Below are 15,527 nucleotides of genomic sequence, written 5' to 3'. Positions count from 1 at the left end.
TTCCTTTCAAAAACCAGCCATATCACCTTATTTATCCCCCCACCAAAGGTGAAGGGGATATTAGAAATGCTCTCCGTCCGTGCGTCCGTCCGTCCGTCCGTCCGTGCGTCCGCAACGATATTTGTCCGGAGCATAACTCCAAAAGTACTTGAGGGATTTTCTTCAAACTTCATACACTGATAGAACACATTGGGAGGAAGTTCAGTGTGCAAGAACAATAACTCTACCTTGCCTATTTTTTGAGTTATTCCCCTTTATCTTATTTTCTTAAAAAAATTTGTCCGGAGCATAACTCCAAAAGTACTGGAGGGATTTTCTTCAAACTTCATACACTGATAGAACACATTGGGAGGAAGTGTAGTGTGCAAGAACAATAACTCTACCTTGCCTATTTTTTGAGTTATTCCCCTTTATCATATTTTCTTAAAACATTTTGTCCGGAGCATAACCCCAAAAGTACTGGAGGGATTTTCTTCAAACTTCATACACTGATAGAACACATTGGGAGGAAGTGCAGTGTGCCTATTTTTTGAGTTATTCCCCTTTATCATATTTTCTTAAAGAAATTTGTCCGGAGCATATCTTCTTCATGCATGGAGGGATTTTGATATATCTTGGCACAAATGTTTACCACCACGATGCGGAGTGTCATACGCAAGAACCAGGTCCCTAGGTCTAAGGTCAAGGTCACACTTAGAGGTCAAAGGATACAAGAATAAAAACCTTGTCCGGAGCATTTCTTCTTCATGCATTGATGGATTTTGATATAACTTGGCACAAATGTTTACCACCACGAAACGGAGTGTCATGCGCAAGATCCAGGTCACTAGGCCTAAGGTCAAGGTCACACTTAGAGGCCAAAGATCAGATACAAGAATGACTTTGTCCGAAGCATTTCTTCTTCATGCATGGAGGGATTTTGATGTAACTTGGCACAATTATACACCATCATGAGACGAAGTGTCATGCGCAGTTCCCTTCTTTAGAATTACTTCCCTTTTTTGTTACTTTAAATAGCTTTTATTGTAACTTTTTCATTACTAGTCGTAGGGAAAATCGAGACCACTTTTCTGTAGTACAACAAACATGCTAAATCCAATTTTGAGGTCTATTTTGACCAGTCTCTTCCTGATAAAGATTTTTGTGTGGACTTGCAATTTTTTTTTTTTTTTTTTAAAGATTAACTTCCCTTAGTTGTTACTATAAATAACTTATATTGTAACATTTTTATAATTGACCCTAGGGAAAAAACAAGACCACATTTCTGTAGTCAGCATAGATGTTACTCTCCAGTTTTAGGTGTATTTTATTAATTTTATTATATATAAGGTATCTCTACCTAGTAAGGAGTTTTTTTGTGGACTTTAAAAAACACAAAAGACTTACAATGATTACTAAACAACCACAAAATTAACATTCCATTGGCAAATACAGCTGCTAGAGTAAAGAAATTTGCTTTGACGGGCATATATTGTGACATTCTGGCACTCTTGTTCCCTGTTAGCTTTCCATTCCTTCTTTTTACAGTAGCCATATAGAAAAACATCATAGTTATACTCTTCATGAAAATTAATAAAATTTAGCAGTAAACCACCTCACTACTGACTTATTCTTTCTTCCACATCTTAAAACCCCTGATGCGGACCACATCCTTCAATTATGATATGCCCGGTGTGGGGATTAGCCATGTCTGACATGGCTCTTGTTTGTCTTGAAGTTATGGCCCCAGAGATGGAATTAATTACTGATTTTAGCCTTGTGAACGCGATAGAGACAACATTTTTCTTTTATTTTTTTACTAAATTTGCACACAACCTATTTTACTTGGAATTACGGCCCCTGAGTTGGCAAAAAAAAAAAAAAAAAAATGCTGATTTTAACCTTGTCAACACAATGAAGACTACATTTATTATTTGATTTTTATTAAACTTATAAAGGATCTCACTTCCTTTAAAAACAGCCATATCGCGCCATTTGTCTCGGAGTAATGGCTGAAAACCAGCTATATGGCACCATTTGTCCTGGAGTTATGGCGCCTAAAATGACAAAATTTGCTGACTATAGCATTGTAAACATGACATAGATTACATTTATTATTTGATTTTGTCTTGTAAAAGCTTGTTTTCGTAGAACACCGGATATATATACATTATGTATACTTTTAAATAGTGACTAGCTTGACTATCCGAAGACTGCTCATGGCTATTGTTCTGATCCTGATGTCGTCGGCGTGCGTGGGTTCGCTTCAAGATAGGATTTTCGTTTTCGTTTTGTTTATCTTTGTCAATTCGCATTGCTTTGAACATCAAAAAAAACTTATACTGACGACAATGGATACATCAAATGAAATATGTCCTATTCAAAATCCCGACGTGAACTTTATTGCATTATATTTACTAAGAGAGTTTTCTTGCCTGGCCTGGTGTCTGCATTCGTATGGAAACACTCTTTTTTTGTATCTCTATAGGAGCGGCACAAGTAACTGCATCGGTGAGGGTGGTGCAGTGGATAGTTTTGCAGATAACGAAACCGGCGGAACCTGTTGAATTCCCAGTCAGGGCTGGAATTTCCAGAGATATTGTGTCTCTCATCCACCCAGTTAAGACTTTACGTGTATCGGTGCATTTTACCAGACCCGTAAACGTTTGTACATGTATGAGTGTAAACTCGTATATGAGCCAGGATATAATTTCAATAAAATGGTGTAATAGCCATATTTTATATCTTGTTACTGGATGGTAATATTTAAATGAAATTTGGTCTCTTTAAAGACATTCAAAATTAAAAACGCTTCACCGACAGATTTTTCAAATTTTGTCATTTTTGGAGGAGATAACTGGTATTGAAGTTAACATTGATGCCTATGGGAAAGATATAATTTCTTTGATTATGAGAATATGAACTTGAGTTTCGACAAATTTTTGCGGTAGAAAGCTGCATTATATGATTCTGATACAAATATCAAAAAGAAATCTAAAATTCCCCGTAGGGAAAAGGAGAAAATTATTTTTTTCTAGTTTTCAGGGGAGATAACTCGTGAAAAACCAAAATTATCAGGGGAGGTAATCTAAAGGAAATTTTTGAGAACTTCTGTCACTATATGACATGTTAATATGCACCTTATTTCTATTGTTTGACATTTGCAAAGCTTACACTATCAAGTTGTATGTATACACTTTTGGTGAAACTGAGGCCTATTACGGGTAGTCATCCTTAATATTAATGGGAGGAACTAACCATCGACTAGTGTCGAGGGATACACGTCCGAGACCGGGTGATAACTACTCGTATCTGTTGCGCTTTTCGCCTATCGGTGCTGTTTCAAGCTTGGAAGTTGTCTGTTACTAACATAAAGATACTGTTGTACTGATTTTAATATTTTTGACATTTTTATCATCATTATTATCATTATCATCATCATCATAATAATAATCATCATCATCATCTTGGACTGGTCTGTTATAGGATCAATGGTAAGATTAACTGCCCTAAATTGTATAACCTAAATACTTTTGAAATCAGGTGCTCTGAATCCAACAAACACACATAATATTCATCAAAACCATTCTACAGGGTGCCAAAGTTTGAGTCGTTTGCAGTGATAGGTGTAATATGATCACTAAAGATTGTCAATAAATGGTGGTTATTTGTACCAAAGTTTTTGGAAATCTGACTAAAGCGAGTTATGATCCGGACACAAATGTATATATTACAGCAAAATAACAAAACAAATCTAAGTTCAAAGCTGTGACTTTGATCTTGGATATAGCAACATGGATCATGATCGCAACAAACCTTCTAGCCATGCTGATCATTTGTACCAAATAATTTGGAAATCTTACAATGCATGGGCAAGTTATACCAAGGACAAGAACCTATATATAACTGCACGAACGCAAAAACTCCGCTATTCACGGCGGGATTATAATAAACGAAGGCCTATTTCCTTACATGCGAGCTCAGTGGGGTGAGGGTAATTAAAAACTAAGGTGTATTTTCTTAAAAATCTCATAGACATTAGTTCGCAGCATGCACAAGGTCGGGCCCTCCTAGACTTAAGGCTAATGACTCCGTCCATGACAAGTTGCATATAATTTGTCCCAGGACATAGCAACTTCCTGTTTGTCACCCAACTTGAGACAGCTCTGGTTAACGAAAGATAGCAACAAATGTATGTCGCCACCGGGGTCGAACCAGTGACCTGAGCATGTGGGTCTTCATTTCAGCTAGTCGAGGTAACAGTAGAAGTAGCTGAAGTTGTAATCATATTATAGTGGTAGTGGTAGTGGATGCAGAAATGATAATAAAAATTGAGCCAAGTCACAGGAAAATTGGCATTCTGACATTTTCGTGAATTTCCGGAAACTCTATATTTAGGCTGACCTGTGCATTTATGCATCTGAATTAGGGTCAGAAAAACGTCATATTCATGTAGAATAAGCCTTCTTTGAAATAGCAGCGAACGGTGTGGGCTATGATCAGACTGCGCGGATGCACATGCTTATCTGGGCCCACACTGGTTGCAAAGCCTCGAAGATTCCCGAAGGCCCATTTTCTCATGATGCAGCTCAAATAATTTTATGACGTTATTGACGTCGACGACGACGACGCTAACTTGTGATGGTGCTTATGGCAGTCATTTAATGATGTTGAGATGACAACCAACTGATTGAACATTTGCAGTATAAAACTCAACATGATACATATCTGCTTCTCATGTCAACCCCCATGTTGGACAAACACATTCGTAACACATTTTACCTGTTACGAATGCGATAACATACGTACGAAATCTGTTCCAAATGCGATCTGTTACAAATGTGGTCCTACACAGCTTAAACCTCTTTGGAGGTTGAGAACCAGCTCGATTCCACCACTTTGACTAAGATTTTTGTTTCAGGTTAAGCATAATAAACCATGTCATCCCAGAGACAATACAGTTCAAAAAATTACTTTCTTCACGGTTAAAACACCCAAACTGTTATTTTGCTATGGTCATCCTTGAGTCGTTTTGGTCTTCTGTCAGCTGTATTGGCACCCACTTTGCTCATACCTATTTTTTTTGTGCAAAATCTGATGTGCCGACGTTTTACCGATCCTTAACAGATTAGCTATCTCCTACAAAATAACTCTGCAATCTTTGTTGACAAAACACCTCAACATTCGTCGCAATTGCAGGGATCAATACTGCCCTGGCCCAGACGTGTCCCTCATACGTTTCTTGTCCTCTCTAAACTGTGAAGCTGTCACAAATTGACATACGGGCCTTATTTTATCTGTAGTGTAAATGCAGGTATTGCATCATCTTTTTGTAAATTTTTGAGTTATTGAGGTAAATGTCAGATTTCACGCATGAAATACCTCTCATGTTTTTCTGTATTTCATAACTTAAATTTCCATGTAAATTTCATTAAATTCTGTTCAGTAATAGGAAAGTTGATATTTTATAAACTTCAGTAATTTATGTTTTTATCCCCAAAACCACTATAATGGGCCTCAAATTGTCAATTTAAATTCGCGCCAAAGTAGTTAGATTTCCCGGCTATATCGTGAATCCCGTGAAAATGACAATAGTCGGAGCTCACGGCTTAACCGTGAATCCCATGAAATTTAGTATTTGGCGGGACATTATCCTTTAAATAGACTGGACTAGATATGCCTTGCGCACACCACCTTACGACTTTATAGACGAATCTATGTCTGAATTATTTTCTTGCTAGAAATTTATGCTCGATCGAGGTAAGAAATTTATTTGTTAGATTTTTGTATGATTTTTGCATTACGATTTTTATTTGATAAATTTTTGTTCATTCTACAGAATTCTGTAACATTTACTTTTTGGCACATGATTTTGGCTAGTTTCGGTATGTCAGGATAATTTATTAAATTTTTCAGACTTTTGTAAATTATTTAGAAAGAGGAGTCTAAATGTTTCGTTTATATAAGATGTAAAATTTGTACTGAAATTTGTAACATGATATTTATAAAGTACTTTGTTTCAAAAACTTATGTCAAACATTTCGTTATTATGGAACGCCATTACTGCATTGTATTGTTATGTATAAATTTATATGGCAAGTCTAGTACCATGTATATATTATTGTAATATGAAATTGTGTGACAGTCTATTGCATACACATACAATGTCCGTTTTAGTGTATGGCATTAGATATTATATGGATGCCAACTCTCATATAACGTTTGATTTACATTGAATTTTGTTAATTTGTAGTTGTAAATAATGGCTGCAGTTTATCATGTCCGTATCTATAATGTTTCATCATATACTTTTCATATTTTTCTCATACTTTAACTTTAGTCTTTTAAGTAAGTAATTTTTGTAATAATGGAAGTAATAAGTGACGTATTTTAATCATGTGACGTTTGAACTTAGTAGCACATATATTTTGTATAAGTAGCACGTATTATTTATGGGAGCCTACGGAGGTATGGTGTACCCAAAGGAGCAGTTTTATGCCCTGACTTTTTGTTTTGCTATGGTGCTTACCATATGTTATATATTTTAGCTTCTTCCGCCAGACGATTTTACCTGGTGATGTCATAACCCGGAAGTACAATGCCCGAGGTTCACTTGTCTTCACTCGCCTGGATGTGATATTCCCAGCGCAGAGCTTTCGTCCCATGGTTGTGCCGTAAACCGCAAAGACGATGATTTTTGTTATCCTCTGAAGTCAGCTCAGGGATGCAATCACCTACCACCATAGGGAGCCAACACGGAATCAACGTATTCACGGTTTAAAGGGACTGAATTTAGAAGCTATGTTTTGTTTGTGCTACTTAAAGCTCATAATTACATTAAAGACCTGTGTCACGTCAGATTAGAATGGAAGTATAAGAACTTTTGTATCTAGAGATACTGAACTTTTTTTTTTTCTTTCTTATAATCAGTTTTTTTTTTCTTTTCATATCTATTCATTGTTAATAATCATCTTTTGTAAATAAATTTGTAAATATTGTAAAGGGTGTTGATTTGTTCTGATGGTTACTGTCGCCGGTACGGCCTTTCCTGTCACAGAAGCCCAGCTATAAAAGGTTCAACGGGATATGCAGGCTTTAAAAATAAAACCTTTTGACAATGTGTAAAATTCTTTTCCCTCCTCTAAAAGCAGGAATTTTATTATAGATCTTTGTTCCTCTAGCTTAGAGCCCTTGTAGTCCAATGCTCAAAACTTTGTTTATACACACTTCGTATTAAAAATAAACTAAAGGAGTTATAGGTATTAATGGATCGCGATAATTTTATTTTAACGGTATTTGGTAAAATCCAAAAACAGGTAAAGCAGGTGTTTTATCCGATTAGTGGTGTTAATTTGTATATTGTAGTATTCTTAACTCTAAATACGATGCATTATATCATATCAGATTTGTAGTCTAGTGGATAGTGTCTCGGACCTCTATTCTTTTTATGTGTGTTTGGTATAGGTTCGAGCCCTTCTTTTTATTATTTTTACTTATTCATAATGTTTTAACGATCGCAACATTGGTTTCATTTTTTCCTTTCTTTATTTATTTTATAATGTTAATAGATTCAATGTATATTTTAATATGAGATCCTGTGAAAATGTCAATAAGTACTCAGTATAAGTGCACGAGAAAATCATGATACAAATAGTTTTACTTGTATTCCTTCTCCAAGTAAAACATGCTGGAAAAATAAAAAAAAGTAACTCGTCCTGAATTCGAACCAGCACCGTAAACTTACAAATCATACTTGTTAACCACTAGAGCACGCCGCTACTTACATCGGTTTTGCGAATTTATGATATTTGCCAAAGGATGTGTACACTTGATTCCCTATTTCATTGTTATGGGTTGATCCGGTATTAGTAAATAAAGGCCACAGTTATCGCGTTTTGTTAATACAGAAATATAATATAGTTTTCGCTGCAGATAGTTGCACGTGGAAAGACAGGAGCATAAAATGTCCGGATATTTTCCGACAGACCCTCCTAATCACTAATTTTAAAGGACAGTTTCAGTTTTTCCGTTAAATTTCATTTAACACCTCCCTTTATTGTTATTCTATTCATACCAAGATCAAGTGCTCACAAGCGGTATCACAAACAAACGCACGTGGGCTATTGTGTAAACTAGGTTAATCGTACTTGACATTCCCGATTTGACAGTCTGTTTTATGTAAACATTAATGATTGACAGTTTTGGATCCATCCATTAAATGTCAAAACAATCATAAATATTCAAATTGTAGGCATTGTACCTAATTTAAAGAATATGTGAAAAATGGGTTAAAAGTATATATTGTTACATTTGATCTAATTGCATGATGTAACAGCTTTCGTTTTCAAAGTTCTGCCATCATAAATGGAATAATGTTCAAAAGATGACCAACAACAAATAGTCCTACTTGTGTAAAGGGAAGGTAACTGTGTAACTAAATATTGGTTACTTAAGACAGTACTAGTTATCTCTCTTATCAGTTTGCATATAAAGTTTTCAGCATTGATCCCAACTTGATCTATGGTCTGTTTCATGTAGCAATAAAAAACACTGATGTTCTTAAATATTTATTCAATTCTGTTTATATGATATATATATTTTTTATATAATGTTTTATGAAAATAGTACAAGGATGTATATGAAAGTAACAAATATGTGGTATTGCACTTTGTTGCCAGTAAAAACAAATATAAACTTTATAAAAATGGAAATGAGGTCTCATATGAACAGGTAAAAATATAATCTTTATAATGCGAGAAATTACAGTTAAGATTTCTGCAAGACAGGGTCCTTTCCACAATATTTTATAGCAACTTACTTAGAAGCAAGTATCTATTTACAACTTATTTAGTTATAATACATATAGGCTACAACTATCTTAAGTGTTTGAAAGAGTATCTAATAATTTGTGAGTTTCAATGTCAAAAGGAAACATTTTATTTTTTTAAATGTTTATATTTGTCTTACAATAAATAATAACTGCGCTCATTTCCGAGTTGAAAGTTAGGGACCAAAAGGTTAAAACATAAAATGAGCCGTGCCATGAGAAAACCAACATAGTGGGTTTGCGACCAGCATGGATCCAGACCAGCCTGCGCATCCGCGCAGTCTGGTCAGGATCCATCCTGTTCGCTTTTAAAGCCTACTGCAATTATAGAAACGTTAGCGAACAGCATGGATCTTGACCAGACTGCGCGGATGCGCAGGCTGGTCTGGATCCATGCTGGTCGCAAAGCCACTATGTTGGTTTTCCCATGGCACGGCTCAAATGGTTTGACATGAGATATCTGTATGCATATCCGTATGCATAGTTTTGTTTACAAGATGGACATTTTCATAAGATAAAGAACATACCTACAATTCATTAAAAGAACAGTACACATATATGGAAGAGAAATATAAACAGACACAGTCACCAGATATGTCTCAATACTTTTACAAAAATCGGTCTGTTAAGTTCACCAAAAATACGACAACAAATTTCTAGGAAACGACAATTTCATAGTAACAGTAAAAACCAAGAAGAACTGTACAATTAGTCAAATATTGCCTTATAATACTACTTTTAAATGTTCGAATAATGCTAATTCAAATCCAAAATGAAAATGTTTGAAAAATGTAAAGAAAGTTTTAGGAAGGCTGTCACAGACCAGTAGCCTGTAATGTGATAAAATTCTGAAACAGAAATATACGAACATTTTGACTAGTACAGTGGTGACATCCCTGTAGTGTTACTAAAGTAATCATGCCACTTTCAGAGTTGACAGAGAACTTAAGGAAATTCACCAGCAAAGTTTAGTGAAGACTAATCAATAATATAGACCAGACAAACAAATCCGGACGGACGCACGCCAACCATTTTGACCACTATGTCTTCACTTCCGCAAACTGGCACAAGAAAAAGTATTGACACTAAAATGTATTGAAAACATACACATGACGAGTAAAAAAGGACAGCATTTCTGCGTCATAGAACTTTGCTTAATGAGGTAACATGTTACAAAAATATTGCTATGGTAAGACAAGGACAATAATGTTGTAAAAAAGCCAAATGCAGTTACGGAACCTGTGCATTTAATGTCAAGTTATTACAGTGACCAAGTGTAAGAAGTTTTGATACATTTTTCATTAGCAAACTGGAAGGTGTTTCAGGTGTTTTTGTGACAAAACGTGTCTCCCACCTATATATACCTTTTTCTATGGCGGCTCTTTTGTGCAGCCAAACGGAACGTGTCGGTGATATGCAAAACTATGCTTAGTACTGATTACTCCTGTCAAGTTTCATCAAAATCTGTCCAGTAGATTACCTGTGAAAGCCGGACAATATTTTTCTATTTTTCGCTCTGGCTGTCATTTTGTGCAGGAGACGGAACTTGCCAGCAAAATGCACAAACTAAGCTTGGTACTGATCACTTTTGTAAAGTTTAATCGAAATCTTGCCAGCAGTTTGTCCTGTGACAGCCGGACAGGCTTAGTGTGGACAAACAGCAAAGGCAAAAACAAAACGTCTCCCCACATTTAGATGAGACATTATTCTGAGATACCAGATTACATTCAACATTTTACAAAATCGATTTGCTGCAAAATAGATGTGCGATAGATCTATCTATTCTTCAGTGAAACTAAAAAGGGCAAAACACAAGTAATATGGAGGAGTTATGGATCATGACAATTACGATAAACAAATGTTTAAGACTGAAGAAAATCCATCGAGTCCTTGAAAAATCTACATTGGTGTTATAGTTCAATAAAAACTTTGTCATACTAAAATGATTTTGCAATTATAATGACCAATCACTTCTTAAATTTATGAAAAAGAACAACAATTTATGCAAACTTTAAACTAACAACTTTAAAAGCAAAAAATAGCAAACGTTTAACTGTGGTATTGCATGAAATTAAATTTTGTCATCATACAAATAATTAATGATTTTGATAACACTGATCATTATGATCTTAAGTTTGATTTGTGAACATACAGTTATGTTACAGTGCTATAAACTGAGAGACAAAACAGTACTGATACACTACAAGACACAGTATCTTGAAAATAATGTGGAATACACTGTATTACAGCATGTAATGTGTACATATTCTCAGAGTCTGTGAAGCACATTTACATGCACGACTGGAAAGGATTGGCTGCTCTCTGCATGTGTGTCCTTCAAAAATAGCAAATATCTAACAAAATAGTAGGCTCCTCTATACCGAATTATGCAAGTTGCAGACACTGATCTTGATCCATAGCTGAATGGTGACAATTCACAGGCGTATCTGGAAAAAAACATGAATAATGTAGTAACACTGTATTCGACATGTCTGCAGCTCTTAATATTACTGAAAATATGAATATTTCTGAATATAAAGTAGAATAACAATCAAACTTTTACCGGATTAATAAAACTTCAACATATCTTATGCATATGACCCACTATCGAAGAATATATCAAGAGGCCAATAGTGACCCAAAGTCATTCACTTGACCTTTACTATTTGACCTAGAATATACGTTTGACTCACTGAAAGATGAAATGTAACATTAGCCTTTGATATAAAGAAAACATACAACAGTTCAAGTGCCCCCATTTATAAAATATTCTGAAAAACACAAAATGTTTGAGAAACTTAAAATGACGAAGTTTAACAAAGAGATTCATTTCGTTTCTAATGCCGGTGAAAATAAACTTTTCAAGCAACAGAGTCATAAGACTAAGTGCAAACTATGATAAAAAAGGTACAAAATTATCAAATAGGTAGGTACAATTTTCTCCATGGTCAGTTGATACATATGTAATCAGATGTATTTTTAATAATCAAATTTTAGTACAGTGCAATTGTTTCATCTTTAAGGTTGATTCATTAATTGTGACATGACGATAGGGCTTATCTAAATTATTTGATAACAGCTTTTGTACCACTGCCTTCATTGCCCCTATCAGTAATTGGGACAGATAATAACGTATAGTATCACATACCCATATATAAATATATATAATGGTGGTATGACCATATTTGGAGATGAAATCGTCGATTTTTATGTTTGTTCTGGAACACAATGATAAAAATGTGATATATATGTAAAGTTTACTGCATGTGAATTTAGTTAAATTGGCCTTCTGCTCTGATTAAGTATTAAAGGGAGTTAACTAAATTGCAAAATATGGCCGACGAAGACGTTGCTGCTTTGGTTGTAGACAATGGGTCCGGTATGTGCAAGGCTGGATTCGCCGGCGACGACGCCCCAAGAGCCGTATTTCCATCTATCGTCGGCAGACCCAGACATCAGGTATGAGTCTTTTGTTGTGACCCATTTTACCACGCCTACGTTACATTATAATTTAATTCAAATGACAACAAAAATGTTTCAGTAACGCTTAGGTTTTTAAAATAGGAATAACTCTCGATTTTATATCATGGCATTGCTGAAAATTTCAGTTTAGAATGTTTTGGTATTTAAGAAATAAATCAAAATTCATTTACATAATTTAGAATATTTTGGAATTTAAGATTTGTTGGTCTTGGATTTAACGCCGTTTTCCAACATTATTTCAGTTATGTAACGGATGAATTTTAGGAGAAAAATTAAAATTCAGCCACAATTTGTATAAAAAGACTACACACTATTTTCTTTTGTTGGGAGAGGGGGCGGGGTTAGTAATGTCGTCGGACAATCAGATCAGTGTTCTGGCTATTAAATAATTTGAGCAAATAGTCTTATACCTATGATTACTGTTTATGTTGACTCTTTTTAGTTTCTTTTTATAGACTGAATAAAGGAAATAATCAAGAGTTATAAACATCTTTAATTACGCGATACTTGATTTCCTACTCCAAAGAGTGCTACGGCCGAAATATCAGTTAGAATTTGTAACATACTTTTACCGTGTTGGAGTTAACAGTTAAATTAAAGATATTGATAGTAAAAAACTACGAATCCGAAAACTTTATTCTTTCTATCAACTTAATTCTAACACCTATGCAAAATTGTCACGTGAACCTCTATTCCGAATAACTCACAGCATGCACACGTAATCGTTATCAATATTGAATATTCAATTTATATGTATATACGTCCTTTTTAAAACTTTTTACTTTTTCTTCTTCAGGGTGTGATGGTCGGTATGGGACAGAAGGACAGTTATGTCGGTGACGAGGCCCAGAGCAAGAGAGGTATTCTAACATTGAAATACCCAATCGAACACGGTATTGTCACCAACTGGGATGATATGGAGAAAATCTGGCATCACACATTCTACAATGAACTCCGTGTTGCCCCAGAAGAACATCCCGTACTTCTCACAGAGGCTCCGCTCAATCCAAAGGCCAACAGAGAAAAGATGACTCAAATTATGTTCGAAACCTTCAACACCCCAGCCATGTACGTCGCCATTCAAGCCGTGTTGTCACTATATGCTTCCGGTCGTACCACAGGTATTGTAATGGACTCTGGTGACGGTGTTTCACACACCGTACCAATTTATGAAGGTTACGCCCTTCCCCACGCCATTATGCGTTTAGATCTTGCTGGTAGGGATCTCACTGACTACTTAATGAAAATTCTTACAGAAAGGGGATACTCATTTACCACAACAGCTGAACGGGAAATCGTGAGAGACATTAAAGAAAAGCTTTGCTATGTTGCTTTGGATTTTGAACAAGAAATGGACACCGCGGCAACTTCAAGCTCTCTTGAGAAAAGCTATGAATTACCCGATGGACAAATTATTACCATAGGCAATGAAAGATTCCGTTGCCCAGAATCGTTATTCCAGCCATCTTTCCTGGGAATGGAAAATGCAGGTGTCCATGAAACGACGTACAACAGTATCATGAAGTGTGACGTAGACATCCGTAAAGATCTGTACGCCAACATAGTATTGTCTGGTGGCACCACCATGTACCCAGGAATCGCTGACAGAATGCAAAAGGAAATTACCTCCCTCGCACCTGCCACTATGAAGATCAAGGTCATTGCGCCACCAGAGAGGAAATACTCAGTATGGATTGGTGGCTCTATCCTGGCTTCGCTGTCTACCTTCCAACAGATGTGGATCAGTAAACAAGAATATGACGAATCTGGACCCTCCATCGTGCACAGAAAATGTTTCTAAACGCCATTTCACTCGCGACAAATATAACACTCAGAACATTCAAATGTAAAACATTATAACTTATAACAGATGTTGCAATATTGGCATTTTCTTTGTTATTCAACAGGTGTTATTGATCAATTACGCGTATTTAAGATAGAGTTAACATAAACTTGGTGATATTCTGTTTGAAAGGAACATTAAAGGCTTAACGACTTTACGAAGAACTGAGATAAAATATTTGAGAAACGTATTAATACTTGGGTTTTGTGCAATACGTGTTTCTGTGATAGATATACCTTTTTCTATTTTTAAATAGTTACTTTACTCTTTTCAACTATTGTTTGAATAAAATGACTTGAAGTCTTTTGTGTTCACTTTGTTTAGAAGTAGCTCTACCTGAGTATGCATCGATCCTCTTGTGACAAATTAGATTGTCTTCGAAAAAACCATGACATGACTTAAATTTAAACTGGCAAATTAATACGTCTGTGCCTTAAGCTTTACCCTGCTAAATTTCTTAAGTGGACTGGTCCATCATATAATTTGGGCAGTACCATTTATTATTCAAAGTGGTGTTCACTGACTGTATTTATTGACTGAATAGCGAACAGTGCAGACCAAGTTCAGGCAGGCTGATCTTGGTCTGTACTGGTCGCAAAGGAAGAATCACTTGCCGCTAGTATGCTAAACTACAAACTTAGTTGTCTCTAAATACAGAAATGTCAACAGGTACTGACTTTGTGAAATAAAAAAAAGTGTTTGCTTTCCGCAACTAAATATTCATTTTATGAATTTTATTTTCCGTAGAAATTTCTTGCCAAACAGTTCAAAGTTTCGTTTGCGGTTTCTGTGTTTTGAAATATCTTTTGCCGCGTCTATGATCTTTTTCGCAGAAGAGGCCTCACTTCTTTTAAAAACAGTTGTGTGCCTAACATACGTATGCCTAAGGCCTAAAAAATTCTTTGTTTCCGGTAACATGCTAAAAAAATTAGGGTAGGTAGGTCGAATTATTTTTTTTGAATTATTTTTTTGTTAAGGGAAACTTTTCGGAAATAATTTTTGTGTCAAAAATGAATACAAATAAAGAGGTTATGCCTTTAGAGCATCAGTAAGTTGATTTCTAACACTGGCCATGTTTAAAGCATAAAAGTGCAGTTTTGCAACTTTTTGTTAAACAGTTGAAAAAGATATTCTCCCACAAAGGCCATAAAAACATTTAGGGTCGGGCGAAATATTTAGGGTAGGTCGGGATACCGGAAACAAACAGTTTTTACGCCTAACTAGTCATGCGAGTTACGAAAAGGATAAAATTGCATTTTATTTGTAATGTAGCAGAACTTGGTATTTTCTGACTATCATTTTGAAATTTTAGTAATTATTTCAATTGTAACGTTTTCTCTATGGCTAACTAGAGAATTATGTTAGACAAACAACAAAAAGTATGAATATAAGAGA

At 35.3% G+C, this 15,527-nt stretch overlaps 1 protein-coding gene across 1 annotated transcript; it reads left to right on the top strand.

Annotated features, from left to right (window-relative positions):
- The first annotated feature begins 12,015 nt into the window (after positions 1-12,015).
- LOC123547870 (actin, cytoplasmic-like) lies at positions 12,016-14,385 on the top strand. The gene is made up of 2 exons (XM_045335119.2): positions 12,016-12,265; positions 13,086-14,385. Exons 1-2 carry the CDS (start codon positions 12,140-12,142, stop codon positions 14,088-14,090), a joined length of 1,131 nt encoding a protein of 376 aa, XP_045191054.1. The 5' UTR covers positions 12,016-12,139; the 3' UTR covers positions 14,091-14,385.
- The last annotated feature ends 1,142 nt before the right edge of the window (positions 14,386-15,527 follow it).

This window comes from Mercenaria mercenaria, chromosome 15, assembly GCF_021730395.1.
Source record: "Mercenaria mercenaria strain notata chromosome 15, MADL_Memer_1, whole genome shotgun sequence".
NCBI lineage: Eukaryota > Metazoa > Mollusca > Bivalvia > Venerida > Veneridae > Mercenaria > Mercenaria mercenaria.
The sequence above is the reverse complement of the archived record's forward strand: the minus strand, read 5'-3'. Positions and strand labels throughout refer to the sequence as shown.

Coding starts and splice junctions, on each gene's coding strand:
- LOC123547870 (XM_045335119.2), top strand. CDS start 12,140: ATGGCCGACGAAGACGTTGCTGCTTTGGTTGTAGACAATGGGTCCGGT. Junction 12,266..13,085: donor TCGGCAGACCCAGACATCAG/GTATGAGTCTTT, acceptor TTTCTTCTTCAG/GGTGTGATGGTCGGTATGGG.